Source organism: Glandiceps talaboti, chromosome 11, assembly GCF_964340395.1.
Source record: "Glandiceps talaboti chromosome 11, keGlaTala1.1, whole genome shotgun sequence".
NCBI lineage: Eukaryota > Metazoa > Hemichordata > Enteropneusta > Spengelidae > Glandiceps > Glandiceps talaboti.
Window position 1 is genome coordinate 21,655,358 of NC_135559.1, and position 21,763 is coordinate 21,677,120.

Consider the following 21,763-nt stretch of genomic DNA (forward strand, 5'->3'; position numbering starts at 1 on the left):
TGATATGTTATGATAGAGAAAATACATATTCATAAACCTGACTACGGGATTCTATTACTCAGTTTAAGGTATAAATCAACATAATACTAGAATATCTTAGCTTTATATAAGAAAGTATTTACTAAATAAAAATAATGTCTGAGGTTGGTCCATGTTATTTTACTGACCAATTCAGAAGGAAGGTTAGGAGTTTCCATAACGGTCTCGATCATACGATATTCAAATACATTTTCTCGAGATCAATATTTATGTCACACAGACAAGATAAGTCAACCCTCGTACACAGAAAACATTGCATATAACATGACCAGGTAGATAAAATATATACATTGATATTTACCTATGATTCCTGTATGCTTTATATCGTAGACACGATTACGACGGCGACATCGGTATCCTGTACGAAACCGACGGTGCGTACTCTGATAAGATATTCCAAATCGCAATGGAGAAGAAAGGAATACAAGTAATCAGGTGTTATAATCTTCAAAATGAATTCGTAGGTGTTGGTAATCTGCAATATAACAATCTTGTCGTGGATATCCAACGCTATGAGGTTTCCAAGGAGAACAACAATGGCAAAGTACGTATGAAACTCAGAAGAGTACCAACATTCTCAGACGGTGTTACTCTGACGATTGTCCAACGTTTGGATTATAAACTTCAAGTGTATCCGTTATCCTGGATCCTACCTCTACAATCAAGACATTTTCTTGGGATGGAAACGAAGGTTCCTCATCAAATGAAACAATATTTGAAGTTTCATTATCCAACTTACAAATATAATATTCCATACAAATGGAAATGTTGGTTATCGTTTTAAATGCACCAGGGTAAAGGTCTGTGCGACATATGGTGGGGGCGGGGCGGAGCCGGGCCGGGCTCAGTGTGAATTGGTCAAACAAACAAACAAACAAACAAACAAACACAGTTCTTTTAACATAAAACGAAAATATAAAGATATGTATCAATACTTACAAATCATAAACATAAACATTATAGCAAACGTGGCGGCAAAGGCTACTACATTCAATTTGGTGGAGTACAAAATATAAATGTTAATGCTATGCAACGAATATTACACAGGGAACCTTGCATACCCCTGTGATATTCGCATACCTAGGACAGGGTTGTGCACATAGCTGTACCAAGTCAGTGGCGCCTCGGGGACTGTACCAGCTATGTGTACAATATGGTAACAGGACAAATGAACCCCGGACAATAAAAATCGTATTTTATTAAGTAAACCACCCAAAATGTGCCTTTCTCGGTCACATTAGCGGTTTTATAAACACGCCTTATAAGCTTTGTAAGCACGCTTTCCGTAATAATACAATAAAAGTGATAATCATACCCTATTTGGTCGAATTTTTTGAACATCTTCTGTCTATTCATTCGTTATACAATAAAAGTGACAAAACCATATTTTAAGTGTACTCCCCAAAATCTGGATTTTTTGGATCTCTCTTTGTAGGCAATGACAGTCCTACCGTCGGCGGCGTTTGTCGGGGGGGGGGGGGGGGGGCAACAGGTAGATTTCATGTTTTAGAGTTCTTTAATAATTTAATTACCGTCCTTAGTCTAGTAAATTATGTACATGCACATAAAATATCAAGTTTACATTCCATTTTCGAGGTCATCAGGGGATAAAGCAGCAAAACTACTCTGACGACTTGTAGTTGTTGGTATTTCGCTAGTTGCATTAGTCACTCAGGGTATATGTACGGATGGCTCGATCGACATTACGAAGTCTGATGTTAGCTGGACTGACTATGAGTAAAGCTTAAACGTTGTCTCTAAGGGTGAACAATCGATATGTTCCGAGGGATTTAAATTCTTTGATCACAACAAAAACATGAGAATCCTACCTAAATGTGTCCCCAATATTTATCATCATCGGCGCAATATAATTGTCAACATTAGCCTGTTCACTTTGTTATCGTCTGCTGGAATGTAGTTCTTGTCCTACATTGTACGAACTATTCTATTCGCCAATCAATACGTACCGCTGCTGACTGCTGACTCGTAACGTAATAAACCAATCAGCAATAGGTTTATAAAACAAATTTTAACTCGCGCATTATGACACCATTGTCAAAGTATAGAAATGTCGGCCAGTTCCTGCCATATCATCATTCCCAAGGCGACTATAATCGGCCAATCAGACATACGGTGATATCATTCTTTCACCCAGTAGTTCACAGATTAAACACGTTTGTTGTTGGATCGCTCCTCAATTCCTGACTTCCAGTGTCCAGACTAGTCTCGAATTGACATACGAGACTCAACTGACTGTACCATTATATAGGGTGGGTGGGTGGGTGGGTGGGTGGATCGATCGATCGATAGTAAGAGAAGAATTATCCCTGGACTTGCTTTCAAAGGTGTGAACCATTCACATGATATGATTAAAATGACAATAAATAATAAGTCCAATCATTGACAATTAATACCGAATGTTTTATTACCATATGCGTAGAAAAATAGTTTGTACAATATACATGCATTCCGAGAAGAAATCCAATATCAATCCCTTATTGCAGTATACAAAAACCAATCCATGTAACTGAACCATTTTTTTTAAATATGAAAACAATTCATATCATTGATAGGGGAAAACAAACCAATTGTAAAAATAAAAAGTGCGTGATTCCGTGTCTAGTGAGATGGGATGGTTCATTTATTTTTTAGAATGTAAGGCACACTGATATATCGATGGAAGTCGAATATCTCGTGAAGTGGTGAGTAATGCCAGTGAGAAAGGTATATCAGGATGGAACGAGTGACCCCCTAAATGTATCGAAATATGTCGTCTACTTTAGAGAGTACAATATCAAAATAGACAGGATCAACAGCCTCGCTTTCAATACCATTTCCGTTAAATTGTATGCATTGTATCATCAATACTCATTAATTATCGACTTTTTAGTTCAGTTTCTTCCTCACGACGCTTCTTACGTCGCAATCTTTTCCGCCTACAGAGAATAAAAAGAATAAAATTGTGGTCTTCTAAATATTCGTATAATTGGTTGCATAACTTTCGCAAAAATGTATTTGGTAACTAGGAAACAAGACAGACAGACAGACAGACAGACAGACAGACAGACAGACAGACAGACAGACAGATAGATAGACAGACAGGCAGGCATGCGCAGGCGGGCAGACTGATTAACAGCACACAAACAACCACAAACCACCAAACATACCAACAAACAAACAATTGGAGTACATTACCAACTCACCTGAATTGAATAATAAATATTATAATCACCCAGAAAACTGAGACGAAGTCGAATATTAACCAGATGGTGAGATACTGTTTCGGAGTCTGTTGAAATACGTCATAATATGATTATTTGCAATATATATATATATATATATATATATATATATATATATATATATATATATATATATATATATATATATATATATATATATATATATATATATATATATATATATATATATAAACTATTACGCTCTGCCACTGCGGTATAGAGCACTGTCTTAGCAGATTGATACTCACCGAGTTATATATATATATATATATATATATATATATATATATATATATATATATATATATATATATATATATATATATATATATATATATCCTTTAATACACAATTGGTCTACATCGACTCTTGTTATAATATATCCTTTCATACAAAGACATTGACAATGCAGCGGAAAAATATTGTTTTGAAATAATTCTGTTAACGTTAGGGTGATATGTACAAACAGGTGGTCATACTTTGACAATTAGCTCATCGTAAGTTTATCGTTTACTCTAACGTCAGAATTGTGGACGCCTGAATACAAATGAAAATAGCATGACGGTGTAAATTTGCTTTACTATATTAGAGTCAACAAACTTACCAATATCCATAAAGGTTCTTTTAGAGACTTTAGTCTATGGCACCACGTTGTTGTTATTGATGGTGTCGCTGTACACCAATATAGAGAAAATACCCATTCCATATTAACTCCCCAAATATTGGTCCAGATTCTCTCTTCATTGTTATGTCTGTAAGAATATAATTGTGTAAAGGTCATGGCACATATACAAAGAAATATAAACAAGCACAAAGTCAGTCTACACAGACATACATACACACACACACATACATACATACATACATACACACATACATACATACATACATGCATGCATGCATGCATACATACATACATACATACATACATACATACATACATACATACATACATACACACACACACACACATACATACATACATACATACATACATACATACATACATACATACATACATGATTCGATGTATTGATATTCTTTGTTAGATTGTCCGATTGAATGGTTTGTTGATTGATTGATTGATTGATTGATTGATTGATTGATGATTGATTGATTGACTGCCTGAACCTTCTATATATTTAACATATATTTCCACGTTCCACCCAGTTCAATAAAACAGTATATCTAAAACGTCCATCAAGATATAGAGATACTTATTTACCCATACTTACTTTATCGTATTGAAAGAATAGTCAATAAATTTATTGACAATGTTGTCATTTGTAAAGTTCTTCAATAAAGCTATTAATGCATTACCATCAGGATTAAACCAATAAAACTGTCAGCAAGATAAACAAAATAAAATAAAGAGTAAACAAGTAAACAACCACACAACCTACGTACTTACTAGTATAAATATCTAAACCGTGAACTAAGCCGACTTTGGGATATATTGCGAAAATAAAATGTTAGCCACACGACTTTAACAGTCTACACACCGACTTCCCCCCCCCCCCCCCCAATTTTTTAAACAAATCATGGCATGGTCTTCTGATTGTAGTATTTATATATTAAAATATTTCATTCAAATACCCCACGGAAATATGAGGTGAATCATTCGTCACCCTTTGTATCAGACTTTACTAATACTTCGTTGAATATGTTACCAAAATGGTATTTTATAGGCCAAAATCATGTGTGGCTAGATAGCAATAACAACAAGTCACGTGTACTAAAGGTAAAATTAGCCTGGTTGTACTTTCCTTTCAATTTATTTATTCTTATAAAATATTAGAAGTAATTGTTGGTTACGAATAATTCCTCGTCTCATCGATTTGACAACATTCCTGTGGTGCACGCACAATGTTATTTGTGTGGAGAGTTTGTGGAGAAACTTGCAGTTCGTGTTTGGTTCAGTTGTTAATTACCATTAAACTTTAACCGTTACGTGTAACATGGTGCGATAGATGTACTTTGATTTGTTTTATAAGTATCATAAAACTCTTATTGTGAACACAATTATTGCATTGCAGTGATGGATTCACTCGTCATGAGAGATAATTATTATTATAACTATCTCTCCAAGACCTAGCAAAATGGGATAAAATAATCCTATTCATAGAACATCACACATAGTGTATTCATATACATATATATATATATATATATATATATATATATATATATATATATATATATATATATATATATATATATATATATATATATATATATATATATATATATATATATATATATATATATATATATATATATATATGAATAGATGAATCGATAGAGGGCGCCATATCATGTCACGGCAGATCCTGTACCTAATTTCAACCTTGCACAGCCGCATTCACTAGTTAAAGTTGTCGAACTATTAGTGATGTGCATGGATGATAATAATTTAGAAGCCTTTTGTGTAGTAACAAATTGTTGCCTGGCTCGTCAAAATTCTCCTCAACAATCCTACATCTTATCGTCTATCACGTACAAATTGAAATACAATAGTTACATCATTTTAATCTAATTTACAACGAGTTGTTACACGTGTTTATCATTTTATTCTACCTTACAAAGTAAACGAGTTGTTACACGTGTTTATCATTTTGGCGATGATCTGCTAAGGTGATGCATGGTACCAAGAATATATAGAAATGTTGGTAACACTTTTGTTATGCCAAGTTACTAAAGTAATGTTAGGAAGATATTTATCGCGTTTGATAAGTATATCAATTTTTGTGTTGAGCCAGACGATGATTTATTTGTTCTGAACTGATTTCTATAAAATTAATCTTTAAGTCAAATATACCAACATCTGGAGGCTATGAGAATACTGAAGAGGAAAGATATACGAACAAATGAACATGCAAACAACGCCTGTATTTCTCACCAATTCATTGTCAGAGATACTGGTCGTATTTTTGAATGTCCCCAATATAACTTCAAACCATGTTGTATTATATGGATGGTTTTCTAGAGGTTGTCTAGCATCAACTATAACATTCAAATTATACGAGTCAGCCAGGTTTAACATCTCTTGTAAAGTTGGAATAGTTTGGTTACGATAAACGTCTCGTCTTTCAGCAGAGAGTGTTGAAACCATATTAAAGGGATCTTCCTGTAAATGAGAGAAATGTGAAAATGAATCAGAAATCGTACTTAGAGATATAAAAAAGCATAGGGGAGTCGGGAGTTACTGAACTGTGGACTGTAACCTTTAGTTTCCAGAACGTACATTATGAATATTTCATCGTCATTATGTGTTAAAGGTAGAATATGCCACTGTAACCAATGTCACTAAAAAATATTAAAAAGTTCAAACTTTGTGACTCTCGAAATGTTGCCATCATAAATAAGTTAAGGGTCCTTTTTGATAAATATTTATAATTATGTATTCACCGTCTTGTTCTCGTGATATGAACAAAGTTAACATTTTCCAAAAGAGCTAGCACAAGTTGCCCAGATTCCAAAGTATTAATAAAATTGTGCCAATTAGTTCAAAAATTGATTCATCAATGATTTCACTTTCCTATACGAAATAACAGCAAAGGTTTTAAATACTTTATTACTAGTCTCAGGGTCAAGTTTTACGTTTTCAAGCTGAAACAAGAGTAACTATCATATACAGTGGGACGAATTTAGTGATGGAAATATCTGACGTCATTGGTTTAATTGTTCATGTTTGTGTCTTATCAGTAACTTCATTATATAAGGCTTTATTTCTTTATCAACTTTCTCTCCTTTATTTAATCCTATCGTTATATAATCCAAAGAAGGCAAGTTTGAAAAGCTGTATATCTAAAAGTTTACAGTACAGTGTGTCATTTTAATGGTGAAAAATATGGTGTAATGAATCATATCTACTGAGAATTGGCCTTGTTCTCATAACATGATTCACATGCAGAAAAACCAATAATAACTGACTACTAGTTCGAACAAACAAACAAACAAACAGACAGGAACTTACGTTTAATACGAAAACGTGGCAAAAATGTGTGTTACCCTTCTTGTTTATTGCGCAATTCAAATATCACCCACGTTCATCGACTTCTAAACGTCCGTATGATGTACACGATGTTTTCAGTACAATTATGCAAAGGGTCTGATATCATCGTCTTCTTACTCTCTTACCTCTATGAACCAGGATCCTGCATTGAGCCGTTTCAAGTCTGATATACTAAAAAAGTCGGATTCTGTCGAGGCATTTTGAGGAAAGACCGTTTTCACATCAGTTGTTCTTGTCAAAATCGTATCGTGTAATATATAGGGTATGCCGTCTCGGCTGAAAGGTAGAAATTAAATTATATACCACGTCATATGTTTTGTGGTTTTAAGTACATGATTGAAAGTGAGTCTTCATTTGATGGTAAACAGGGTAATTTGATACATATTCAAAAGAAAATTTAGTATTTAATGCTGCACAGTTAATTGGTACGTTTTCTTTGAAACTGCTTAGTTTGATAATAATGACTTATTCATACCAGTATGTACCTTGAACATCATTCAATCACTTGTGGGTAAACGTTTTTGTGTAGCAGTACACTTTATATGGCATAGCAAAACCAATGAAAATTGATCTTTTAAAAATCAGCGCTCCCAACACGATCGGGATTTCAACCTGTACAGCTGTACTGCATAAAGATGAGATTGAATTCTAATTAACATATTAATTAATTATTGGTATTTTAAAGTTGTCTTATCGAAAACTAATACTCCTGTTAATATAGTTAGTGCGGTTTTATAGAATGATTGTTTCGTTTGTGTAAAAAACAGAACAAGGGCTGAAATTACGCTAGACGTGACTTAGTTATTTAGCAGTCAGAAATTGCTTCATTGTACTGCTGAGAGTTGTTTGGCGTCCATATTTTTCTATACTAGGTATTTGCCAATGGAACACTGACCTTGTGTGTTAGTCGTCGTGAGGGTAACCATCAGAGGAGAACAATGTTAAATGTGTCCAACATTCAGTACCGACTTAATATAAATCACTGGAATGTGAAAGAGTGTCCATGCTGAGAATAACATTGCTGTTTGAATACAACTATAAGCGCGGAGATAAACGAAAGACCAATACCCTGCGACGTTGGGGGCATGTTATCGCAGTGACTTACCTTATCCTAACATCAGACTCAATGCCAAACACACTACACTCCTCGGCTGCTAACTGAAATGATATGAGTGTATTTTCCGGTGCAAGCTACAGAAAAACAAAATAATTGAAATCAAATATAAAAGTTTTAGGGTTTCCTGCATTTTTGAACAATTCTGTAATAATTCTACACAGTGACTACAGAAAGTGATCAACTTCATATTATATATATATATATATATATATATATATATATGTGTGTGTGTGTGTGTGTGCGTGCGTGCGTGCGTGCGTGCGTGTGTGTGTGTGTGTGTGTGTGTGTGCAATTTTGAAAATATGTGTCATATTACATGTACAAACCTCCTCCGCTCCTCGGTGGCCGATTACCAACGGCTTCTCTGGCAGTCTATCGATAACACATGGAGAGTTGATGCCGAGAGGAGACAAGTACAATATCAACAGCAGTACACAGTATAAAACTATCCCGACAATACATGCTATGATTTGTCCTGTAACATAATGCAGACATAATCAGGATACAACTTTCAACTTCATACATTCGTGTAGAATTGTTTTGGTTGGGTGTAGTTGTGACATGTCATCTTTTGACATTTGCTTGCAGGAAGAACGTCTGTCGATATTTATGGTGGCCATGTCTGTCTGTCTGTCTGTCTGTCTGTCTGACTGTCTCTGTCTGTCTGTCCGTCTGTCTGTCTGTCTAACTAACCGCCTTTCCCTGTGTCTGTATCTTTGTCTGTCTTGTCTGTTTCTCGATCGCACTCAACTACATATTTTCATGGAGAGATTAAACATGAATACAGGGACATTTTATAAGAATTGACAGAAATGTCTGTAATGTTCCCATTAGTGTATACATTATTTTAAACGTGTCTATGAATTTCCGTGAGTATTACTTGATGTAATTATTATTCATATGTGATAAAGGTAGCTCTCAAAGTAAGTAATCTCAACAAATCACCTTTTTTCTTTAGGGTGGCAAAGGCTCCAGCTACCGGCCAGGTCACAAACGTCATCACAACTACTGCACATATTTGAAAGAACGCTGCCAGAAACTATATGGGGGGGAATAGTGGAGAACAAAATGAAATATTAATTCCAGGACATTCTCAAGTGTGTTTTATTTTATACGGTCATTAATATCATTTTATCATTTACCAGATACGAGTAAGAAATTGGTGGAGATACATACTCTCTCGCATGTGTTAATTGATTTGTATTATTTATAATTGGATAACGATCGTGGAAACTAATTTCTATTTCCTTAACAACAAGTCTTCATAGAAAACGTACCACCACCCCCACCCATGTGACTGAATGGAGACACGATTTAAAAGAAATTGCCGGCAACAAATAAATACTACAAAGTGTCTATAATGCAGGGAATTGCTGAATTTCAATAACTGAACCTGAGGATCTAGACCAAAGGTCAAAGTCTAAAGAGAATGTTTAATCCTTGCAATATGGGGTCGACACTTTATTGTACTTTGTAGTCTCTATGTAGTAACGTTATTGAGTTAATTGGTAAATCATGATTGTTCACAACAAATAGGGTTGCCATTGAGTATTAAAAATGTCAAATAATGCATGTGTAAGTTTATCTGGATCTACATTATCTATAGACATGATCTGAAAGACATTAGCCACATATAATTGCTACAAAGTGTCTGCAATATGTAAATAATAACTTAATTTTGATGATCTATGAATAGAGTCTATGATTTAAGTTGTTTATACGGTATTAAATATAGAGATTGTTTACTACAAATATGGCTGCCATTCAGTAAAATTACATGAGCACCCAAATAGTGCATAATGCATACTTCTTTTCTTCAATATTACTTGTAAACATGATTTTAAAAAAATTGCAATATGCAAACACTACAATGTGTCTGTGATAGGCAGGAATTAGATTAATTTTGATAATTAGCCCTCAAAGTCAAGGTTAATGGTCATGGTCTCCAAAGATAGTTCGCTTCCAATAATATTCGTGTAGGCACTTCAATAAAGTCTCTATGTATTACAGTTTTTGATTTATGCAGTAAATAAAGATTTTTAACAAACAGCAGCCATTCTGTCAAATTTGCATATATCAAAAAACAAATTGCATATGTCCCACACAAAATATGTAATATGAGCACCCTGGGATGGGGGAGGGCGCTAATAACCCATACATTTAGACCATTAACATTTTCATTACAGAGGACAGTGCACGGTGTAAGCTAGCATTGCTCATGTCATGCTGGGCGCTGAACATCTCAGCTACCTATAGCCCATATATATATTGTAAATTAAAAGCTAGTGGAATTGTATAACTGCTTGTATATCGTGAATAACTGTTGCTGTTATATTCACTCACTTGGTCTTTTGTACACATGAGAAACACAGACAACCAATATATTCATAGTTATAAATTTGTGGGGCCAAAGGGGACATGAAATATAAATGATCCACCCTGTGTTCGTCTGGAGACATGAAAATGTGTAGGTATAGTGGGTATCAGCCAGGTAAAGCTTAGTCCTGCTGCATACGGTGCACGACGACTTACTCATTTTGCAAGCAGGACTGGGTAAAGCTATGTCATATGATGTGTTTACCTTCATTGACAAAGGCACGTGAGGCCATGCATCGGGATAGAATAATTCAGTCAGTCCTAACATTATTAATCCATACACAAGAAAGACAAAGATCAGTATCTGAAAACAAAATATACATAAATTGAATCAAAACAATATTTAGCTAGTAATATCGTATGACTCTGTCTGTCTGTTTGTCTGTCTGTCTGTGTGTCTGTCTGTATCTATTTTCTCTGTCTCTCTGTCCCTTTGTGTCTCTCTGTCTCTCTGTCGGTCTGTCTGTCTCTCTATGTCTGTCTGTCTGTCTGTCTCTGTCTGTCTGTCTGTCTGTCTGTCTCTGTCTGTCTGTCTGTCTGTCTGTCTGTCTGTCTGTCTCTCTCTCTCTCTCTCTCTCTCTCTCTCTCTCTCTCTCTCTCTCTCTCTCTCTCTCTCTCTCTCTCTCTCTCTCTCTCTCTCTCTCTCTCTCTCTCTCTCTCTCTCTCTCTCTCTCTCTCTCTCTCTCTCTCCAATGATTTGCCTACCTTATAGAACCAATCAATATAAAGTTGTTGCTTGAGTATAAAATGAAGAATAGCGAGAGTCTGTAACGAGAATGGGCGATGTTTTGGTAAAAGGTGTTTTCTGACGGTATTCTGGGTCTTGTTAATAATATTGTGCTGTGTTGTGTTGTGCCGTGCTCTGCTGTGTTATGTTGTGTTGTGTTGTGTTCTGTCTGTTGTGATGAGTTGAGTTGTGTTGCCGCGTTACGTTGCACTGTTTTTAAAATTGTCATGATGTAATTTGTGATGTCATGTTCTGTTTGCTGTATATTAATATTGCCATAGTCATATATCGAAAAATATGTTTGCCGAGATGTTATATTTCACGTGTTCCCAAAATATGCTTTGCATAGAATGGTTTTATCAATCTTTATACATGTACACATGACATGATAACGTATAGGAGATGTAATCTGAAATTTTAAAAAATCATTCTTCTCCATGTTCTCTTTATATATATAAAGACAAATCACAAAAACAACCTTAGAAAAGGCAAACTTTTACTTACTGCTATTATAAATGACAACGTAAACATCAATATAGAAGCTCCAAGAAATATACTATATGCATCGAAATCATTTCCTGTGGTGTCCCAGAATCCCCTGCAAGATACCACCAATATTATGTAAGTAAGGTTATTTAATTTCAAATTGAACAACTGCATTCACCACACAGTATGATATGCAATTGACACTCTTGAAATCTAGTGGTTAGCCTAGATTAGTTTTCTCACAACTATTTTCGAGTCTCTCACCCACAACTTCAATATAGTTTTTTTTTTTAGATGTTAATGTTTACTTGTTATTTGTATGTTCATACGCTTACGGGAGATGAGTGTGCGATGTGTGTATGTCAAACTGGTCAAATAAAATATACCAATCTGACATCAGATATCTATGTGTTTCTAAGATTACGTGTTAAACTATACCGGATGAATTAGGAGATGTATGCAGTACATCATACTAAGGGGAGAACACATAATGTACATGCATGTATATTTATATGCATAATGTATATGTATGTATATGTATATACACATAATGTATATGCATGTATATTTATACACACATAATGTATATGTATGTATATGTATATACACATAATGTATATGCATGTATATTTATACACATACACAATGTATATGTATGCTTTTAGTAAAACGTAACTCAAAGGGTTACCAACAAGTTCTGACTTCAGTATATCATAATTATTATTTAAATGGCCTGAGCATTTGAATTATTTGAATGAGCTTTTTACAATACTTAACAATCACAATAATGTGTGTGTGTGTGTGTGTGTCTCCAATGCAATGGTGATAAAAGAGAGCTGACAATAACACAATGCACATACCAGTTAAATCTAAGACTATCATTTTCCACCACTATCCATACATACATCACCATTAAATTCAGTATCGTGGCAACGACGAGTACAGCAAATGTTAACCATTCAACCTGCAATATGAGGAACACTGACACATAATTCTTGCGTCCTTGAACAAACATTTTATGAGTGGCATCTTAATAACTTTACAATTTTCATTTTATGCAAACAATGGCGTTTACATAGTCACTCGACTAAAGATTGTCGATTAGTGGTCGCTATCCGTCCAGACTAGTGTGTTAGTGTAACTACTTTATCGAGATTTGAATACTAAAAGTGGCACAAGCTCAGTTTTTAAACTTTTTGACTTGGGTGTAAACACTTCTAGTAAATGTTGATGTCGATACATACCTTGTATGAAATAGCAATCGTCTTTCGAGTGCATAGTAGATATTTCCTTGACATACCAAGGATACATGGTTTACAATACATTTACGTCATCGGATCGATGATCAGGTATATTTTAATACCAGCTTAAGTTCAGTCAATTACAAGTGATGGCTAAGTATGCGTCATTAAGTAGAAAACTGCGAATACCCTTTACAGGTAGAAATATGACCAACAACATACACACTCAGCTTGTACTTCTTCAAAAGGGGATACTAACAATGTAACGTTTCACTCACCAGTTTTGTCTGCAACTTCGATCGGGAAGAGGACTTCCAGCGACATCCCAAAACACCTGTTACTGTGACAACACAGCACTTTTCACTCATTTTCAGGGTATTCCTCCAATTAATTGAGCAACATTACAGCCTACATTGCGTGAAGAAGGAATACACTATTACTATTTGAAATGCAGCTTCTGTGGCTGTGCTTTTATAAATTCATTCTAACGTTTACAGTTTTAAGTAGAGAATTAATCGTGACTAAAATTCATATCTTTGGCAATAAATAATATTTTATGTTTCGTGAATATATCTGCTATGACGGAAAGCGAACTATCGGCAAACAGTTTCTCATTTGTTGTTGCATGTGGTAGATTATACAAGATGGTAATGGCAGTGTCTTGGTTATGTAGATATATTTACTCCGTAATTCTGATAGTATATACGTAAACACTGCACTCTCTACTGTGAGTGTTATTACATCAATGTCTATTGACAGTCTATACTCGTGTTGCAATTGTATAAAGAGTATGTCAGTCGCGTGCTACCATCTAGCTGACTGAGGATAACGACACAAACTATGGGTATATATATAGGACCGGTCACAATGTTTATATACAGGTCTGGTCACAATGTTTATATATAGGACGAGTCACAATGTTTATATACAGGACTAGTCACAGTGTTTATATACAGGACTAGTCACAATGTTTATATACAGGACGAGTCACAATGTTTATATACAGGACGAGTCACAATGTTTATATACAGGACGAGTCACAATGTTTATATACAGGTCTGGTCACAATGTTTATATACAGGTCTGGTCACAATGTTTATATACAGGTCTGGTCACAATGTTTATATACAGGTCTGGTCACAATGTTTATATACAGGACTAGTCACAATGTTTATATACAGGTCTGGTCACAATGTTTATATACAGGTCTGGTCACAATGTTTATATACAGGTCTGGTCACAATGTTTATATACAGGACTAGTCACAATGTTTATATACAGGTCTGGTCACAATGTTTATATACAGGTCTGGTCACAATGTTTATATACAGGTCTGGTCACAGTGTTTATATACAGGACTGGTCACAATGTTTATATACAGGTCTGGTCACAATGTTTATATACAGGTCTGGTCACAATGTTTATATACAGGTCTGGTCACAATGTTTATATACAGGACTAGTCACAATGTTTATATACAGGTCTGGTCACAGTGTTTATATACAGGTCTGGTCACAATGTTTATATACAGGACTAGTCACAATGTTTATATACAGGTCTGGTCACAATGTTTATATACAGGTCTGGTCACAATGTTTATATACAGGTCTGGTCACAGTGTTTATATACAGGTCTGGTCACAATGTTTATATACAGGTCTGGTCACAATGTTTATATACAGGACTAGTCACAATGTTTATATACAGGTCTGGTCACAGTGTTTATATACAGGTCTGGTCACAATGTTTATATACAGGACTAGTCACAATGTTTATATACAGGTCTGGTCACAGTGTTTATATACAGGTCTGGTCACAATGTTTATATACAGGTCTGGTCACAGTGTTTATATACAGGTCTGGTCACAATGTTTATATACAGGTCTGGTCACAATGTTTATATACAGGTCTGGTCACAATGTTTATATACAGGTCTGGTCACAATGTTTATATACAGGTCTGGTCACAATGTTTATATACAGGACTAGTCACAATGTTTATATACAGGTTTGGTCACAATGTTTATATACAGGTCTGGTCACAATGTGTATATACAGGTCTGGTCACAATGTTTATATACAGGTCTGGTCACAATGTTTATATACAGGACTAGTCACAATGTTTATATACAGGACGAGTCACAATGTTTATATACAGGTCTGGTCACAATGTTTATATACAGGTCTGGTCACAATGTTTATATACAGGTCTGGTCACAATGTTTATATACAGGACTAGTCACAATGTTTATATACAGGTCTGGTCACAGTGTTTATATACAGGTCTGGTCACAATGTTTATATACAGGTCTGGTCACAATGTTTATATACAGGACTAGTCACAATGTTTATATACAGGTCTGGTCACAGTGTTTATATACAGGACTAGTCACAGTGTTTATATACAGGTCTGGTCACAATGTTTATATACAGGTCTGGTCACAGTGTTTATATACAGGTCTGGTCACAGTGTTTATATACAGGACTAGTCACAATGTTTATATACAGGTCTGGTCACAATGTTTATATACAGGTCTGGTCACAATGTTTATATACAGGACTAGTCACAATGTTTATATACAGGTCTGGTCACAATGTTTATATACAGGACTAGTCACAATGTTTATATACAGGTCTGGTCACAGTGTTTATATACAGGTCTAGTCACAATGTTTATATACAGGTCTGGTCACAATGTTTATATACAGGTCTGGTCACAGTGTTTATATATAGGACTAGTCACAATGTTTATATACAGGTCTGGTCACAATGTTTATATACAGGTCTAGTGTTAATACGTCTAGAAAACTTGATTGTTATGCTTCATTTAAAAGGGAATTGTCTCTGGAACCTTATTTAACCTCTCTTGATAAACCAATATTCAAACTGATGCTTTGTAGATTTAGAACCTCAACACATAATTTGAAAATCGAAACTGGTCGTTGGAATGATACTCCAAGAGTAGAGAGACTTTGTGAAATGTGTAATTTAAACCAAGTAGAGGATGAATTCCACTTTTTACTTGTATGCCCATTTTATACTTGTATAAGGTCAAAATATATTGCCAATTACTTTTATAATCCCCCACTGCACCACAAATTTGTATTACTTATGTCATCTCGAAAGGTTGACACTCTCAGAAAACTTAGTAGATATATATTTTATGCCACTAAACTTAGAAAAGATAATACTAGAATCTCTGAAACTCAAACGGCCTGATGTTGTCTGGTGATCCGTTCATTTTTGTATATTTAAAGTTTGTATTTTTTGGCCGGTGGCCAACAATACTGAATAAACCATTGATTGATGTACAGGTCTAGTCACAGTGTTTATATACAGGACTAGTCACAATGTTTATATACAGGTCTGGTCACAGTGTTTATATACAGGACTAGTCACAATGTTTATATACAGGTCTGGTCACAATGTTTATATACAGGACTAGTCACAATGTTTATATACAGGTCTGGTCACAATGTTTATATACAGGTCTGGTCACAATGTTTATATACAGGTCTAGTCACAATGTTTATATACAGGTCTGGTCACAATGTTTATATACAGGACTAGTCACAATGTTTATATACAGGTCTAGTCACAATGTTTATATACAGGTCTGGTCACAATGTTTATATACAGGTCTAGTCACAATGTTTATATACAGGACTAGTCACAATGTTTATATACAGGTCTGGTCACAATGTTTATATACAGGACTAGTCACAATGTTTATATACAGGTCTGGTCACAATGTTTATATACAGGTCTGGTCACAGTGTTTATATACAGGTCTAGTCACAATGTTTATATACAGGTCTGGTCACAATGTTTATATACAGGACTAGTCACAATGTTTATATACAGGTCTGGTCACAATGTTTATATACAGGTCTGGTCACAATGTTTATATACAGGTCTGGTCACAATGTTTATATACAGGTCTGGTCACAATGTTTATATACAGGACTAGTCACAATGTTTATATACAGGTCTGGTCACAATGTTTATATACAGGTCTGGTCACAATGTTTATATACAGGTCTGGTCACAATGTTTATATACAGGACTAGTCACAATGTTTATATACAGGTCTGGTCACAATGTTTATATACAGGTCTGGTCACAATGTTTATATACAGGTCTGGTCACAGTGTTTATATACAGGACTGGTCACAATGTTTATATACAGGTCTGGTCACAATGTTTATATACAGGTCTGGTCACAATGTTTATATACAGGTCTGGTCACAATGTTTATATACAGGACTAGTCACAATGTTTATATACAGGTCTGGTCACAGTGTTTATATACAGGTCTGGTCACAATGTTTATATACAGGACTAGTCACAATGTTTATATACAGGTCTGGTCACAATGTTTATATACAGGTCTGGTCACAATGTTTATATACAGGTCTGGTCACAGTGTTTATATACAGGTCTGGTCACAATGTTTATATACAGGTCTGGTCACAATGTTTATATACAGGACTAGTCACAATGTTTATATACAGGTCTGGTCACAGTGTTTATATACAGGTCTGGTCACAATGTTTATATACAGGACTAGTCACAATGTTTATATACAGGTCTGGTCACAGTGTTTATATACAGGTCTGGTCACAATGTTTATATACAGGTCTGGTCACAGTGTTTATATACAGGTCTGGTCACAATGTTTATATACAGGTCTGGTCACAATGTTTATATACAGGTCTGGTCACAATGTTTATATACAGGTCTGGTCACAATGTTTATATACAGGTCTGGTCACAATGTTTATATACAGGACTAGTCACAATGTTTATATACAGGTCTGGTCACAATGTTTATATACAGGTCTGGTCACAATGTGTATATACAGGTCTGGTCACAATGTTTATATACAGGTCTGGTCACAATGTTTATATACAGGACTAGTCACAATGTTTATATACAGGACGAGTCACAATGTTTATATACAGGTCTGGTCACAATGTTTATATACAGGTCTGGTCACAATGTTTATATACAGGTCTGGTCACAATGTTTATATACAGGACTAGTCACAATGTTTATATACAGGTCTGGTCACAGTGTTTATATACAGGTCTGGTCACAATGTTTATATACAGGTCTGGTCACAATGTTTATATACAGGACTAGTCACAATGTTTATATACAGGTCTGGTCACAGTGTTTATATACAGGACTAGTCACAGTGTTTATATACAGGTCTGGTCACAATGTTTATATACAGGTCTGGTCACAGTGTTTATATACAGGTCTGGTCACAGTGTTTATATACAGGACTAGTCACAATGTTTATATACAGGTCTGGTCACAATGTTTATATACAGGTCTGGTCACAATGTTTATATACAGGACTAGTCACAATGTTTATATACAGGTCTGGTCACAATGTTTATATACAGGACCAGTCACAATGTTTATATACAGGTCTGGTCACAGTGTTTATATACAGGTCTGGTCACAATGTTTATATACAGGTCTGGTCACAATGTTTATATACAGGACTGGTCACAGTGTTTATATATAGGACTAGTCACAATGTTTATATACAGGTCTGGTCACAATGTTTATATACAGGTCTAGTGTTAATACGTCTAGAAAACTTGATTGTTATGCTTCATTTAAAAGGGAATTGTCTCTGGAACCTTATTTAACCTCTCTTGATAAACCAATATTCAAACTGATGCTTTGTAGATTTAGAACCTCAACACATAATTTGAAAATCGAAACTGGTCGTTGGAATGATACTCCAAGAGTAGAGAGACTTTGTGAAATGTGTAATTTAAACCAAGTAGAGGATGAATTCCACTTTTTACTTGTATGCCCATTTTATACTTGTATAAGGTCAAAATATATTGCCAATTACTTTTATAATCCCCCACTGCACCACAAATTTGTATTACTTATGTCATCTCGAAAGGTTGACACTCTCAGAAAACTTAGTAGATATATATTTTATGCCACTAAACTTAGAAAAGATAATACTAGAATCTCTGAAACTCAAACGGCCTGATGTTGTCTGGTGATCCGTTCATTTTTGTATATTTAAAGTTTGTATTTTTTGGCCGGTGGCCAACAATACTGAATAAACCATTGATTGATGTACAGGTCTAGTCACAGTGTTTATATACAGGACTAGTCACAATGTTTATATACAGGTCTGGTCACAGTGTTTATATACAGGACTAGTCACAATGTTTATATACAGGTCTGGTCACAATGTTTATATACAGGACTAGTCACAATGTTTATATACAGGTCTGGTCACAATGTTTATATACAGGTCTGGTCACAATGTTTATATACAGGTCTAGTCACAATGTTTATATACAGGTCTGGTCACAATGTTTATATACAGGACTAGTCACAATGTTTATATACAGGTCTAGTCACAATGTTTATATACAGGTCTGGTCACAATGTTTATATACAGGTCTAGTCACAATGTTTATATACAGGACTAGTCACAATGTTTATATACAGGTCTGGTCACAATGTTTATATACAGGACTAGTCACAATGTTTATATACAGGTCTGGTCACAATGTTTATATACAGGTCTGGTCACAGTGTTTATATACAGGTCTAGTCACAATGTTTATATACAGGTCTGGTCACAATGTTTATATACAGGACTAGTCACAATGTTTATATACAGGTCTGGTCACAATGTTTATATACAGGACTAGTCACAATGTTTATATACAGGTCTGGTCACAGTGTTTATATACAGGTCTAGTCACAATGTTTATATACAGGTCTGGTCACAATGTTTATATACAGGTCTGGTCACAATGTTTATATACAGGACTAGTCACAATGTTTATATACAGGTCTGGTCACAGTGTTTATATACAGGTCTGGTCACAGTGTTTATATACAGGTCTGGTCACAATGTTTATATACAGGACTAGTCACAATGTTTATATACAGGTCTGGTCACAGTGTTTATATACAGGTCTAGTCACAATGTTTATATACAGGTCTGGTCACAATGTTTATATACAGGTCTGGTCACAATGTTTATATACAGGTCTGGTCACAATGTTTATATATAGGACTAGTCACAGTGTTTATATACAGGACTAGTCCACGTACCACTTCAATGTCATGTTTTGACAAAAAAAGACAAGCTAATGACCTTCATTAAAATAATAAACACAAATTTATAAAGCGCCTGATATCCATCAAAAGATGCCCAATGGCGCTCCCAGTTCACATGAATGCTTTTTGGAATAGATAAGTTTTGAGTTTGGCTTTGAAGATATCAACAGTAGGTGCGGTGCGAACGTCAAGGGGGGGGGGGGGAATGATTCCATAATGTGGGAGATGAGTGTGAGAATGACCGGTCTCCATATGATTTGAGTCTGGTCATGATTGTTCTAGCTCATCGATTACATATATGGCGATTCACGTATATTCCAAATTAATATGCTGGGGCACTCTTTTTTTTTAAAGGTAACCAGGGCGGGCTTTTTTTACGTCAAACATACAAAAACATGAAGTCGTAAAAGTCTGGCTTGTCAGCAACTCGTCATGTTAGTCATGGTGACAGGCACCTGCCAAAATAGGCGATCCGGTTACAGAAACGTTTGCTAAGTAGTACACATGTACATTTGCGTTTCGTAGGTACAGTATCATAGCAACACCATGCAGGATAGGTACATGCATTCGCCATCGTATCCAGCTGTAACCCGTACAATATACTTGATACGGAGCCATTTATTTTTAGACAGCCAGTGCTACACAACAACATACCACCGTTACACTCGAGACATCTGGCACTGTATAGTCGAACAAATTAAACTGCATGTATGAGGGACCGACATGTCACATGATAATCTATATACGGTTGAGCTACTACATCGCATATACCACACAATTATATCAATAGATTACTAGGCTAACTTTATACATACCAGGCTGTACCTGCTGGAATCAGAGTGAACAGTCACTCACAGTCAAAAACACAGCTAGTACAAAATAGGTGTAATAGGCTGGACCTGCAGGCTTTCAAAGCATATGCAGGGTTTGACCTTTCCTTTTAGTTCTTGACATGCGCCGTGGGTAAATTGTAAATTGTAAATTGTATACACATTTGCATATGACTTCTAGATGCATTTTTGAAATGGCATTTATTGCTCGTCTATTGTATGCAGTGTATGACGTGGTTGTGTGCCCTTGATCGCTTTCAATCACCTGCACGGCAAGAGCATTCAATGTACTGTGTTGTAGTGTACGTTGTATTCGATCTTTGTGTTTTATCCACAGACACTTGTGAGCTAATATTTTATTCCAGGTATAGTATTTTCCGGAGCAATCACCGGCGACGGTATTTTTAGAATATCGTAAATATCTAATAAGGGAGTGTCCAGATTTTACTTCTAGGGGGGGAGGCATAATTTTTTCTCGGGAAAAATGGGGGGGGGGGCTAAACAAAAATGAAAATTGTGAGATCGTGGAATAAACCATGTCGATTATTTAATGCAACATAAATCGACCTGCAATTC

The 21,763-nt window shown here is 35.2% G+C and overlaps 1 protein-coding gene across 1 annotated transcript; it reads right to left on the minus strand.

Moving 5' to 3' along the window:
* Window positions 1-2,525: 2,525 nt before the first annotated feature.
* Window positions 2,526-21,284, minus strand: LOC144442491 (glycerophosphoinositol inositolphosphodiesterase GDPD2-like). Its single transcript, XM_078131851.1, has 15 exons — window positions 21,173-21,284; window positions 13,522-13,651; window positions 12,863-12,966; window positions 12,021-12,114; window positions 11,495-11,554; window positions 10,995-11,093; window positions 9,359-9,452; window positions 8,740-8,888; window positions 8,402-8,487; window positions 7,422-7,572; window positions 6,181-6,408; window positions 4,517-4,623; window positions 3,886-4,033; window positions 3,243-3,328; window positions 2,526-2,975 (listed from the first exon to the last, which is right to left on the minus strand). Exons 2-15 carry the CDS (start codon window positions 13,609-13,611, stop codon window positions 2,915-2,917), a joined length of 1,557 nt encoding a protein of 518 aa, XP_077987977.1. The 5' UTR covers window positions 13,612-13,651; window positions 21,173-21,284; the 3' UTR covers window positions 2,526-2,914.
* Window positions 21,285-21,763: the final 479 nt, after the last annotated feature.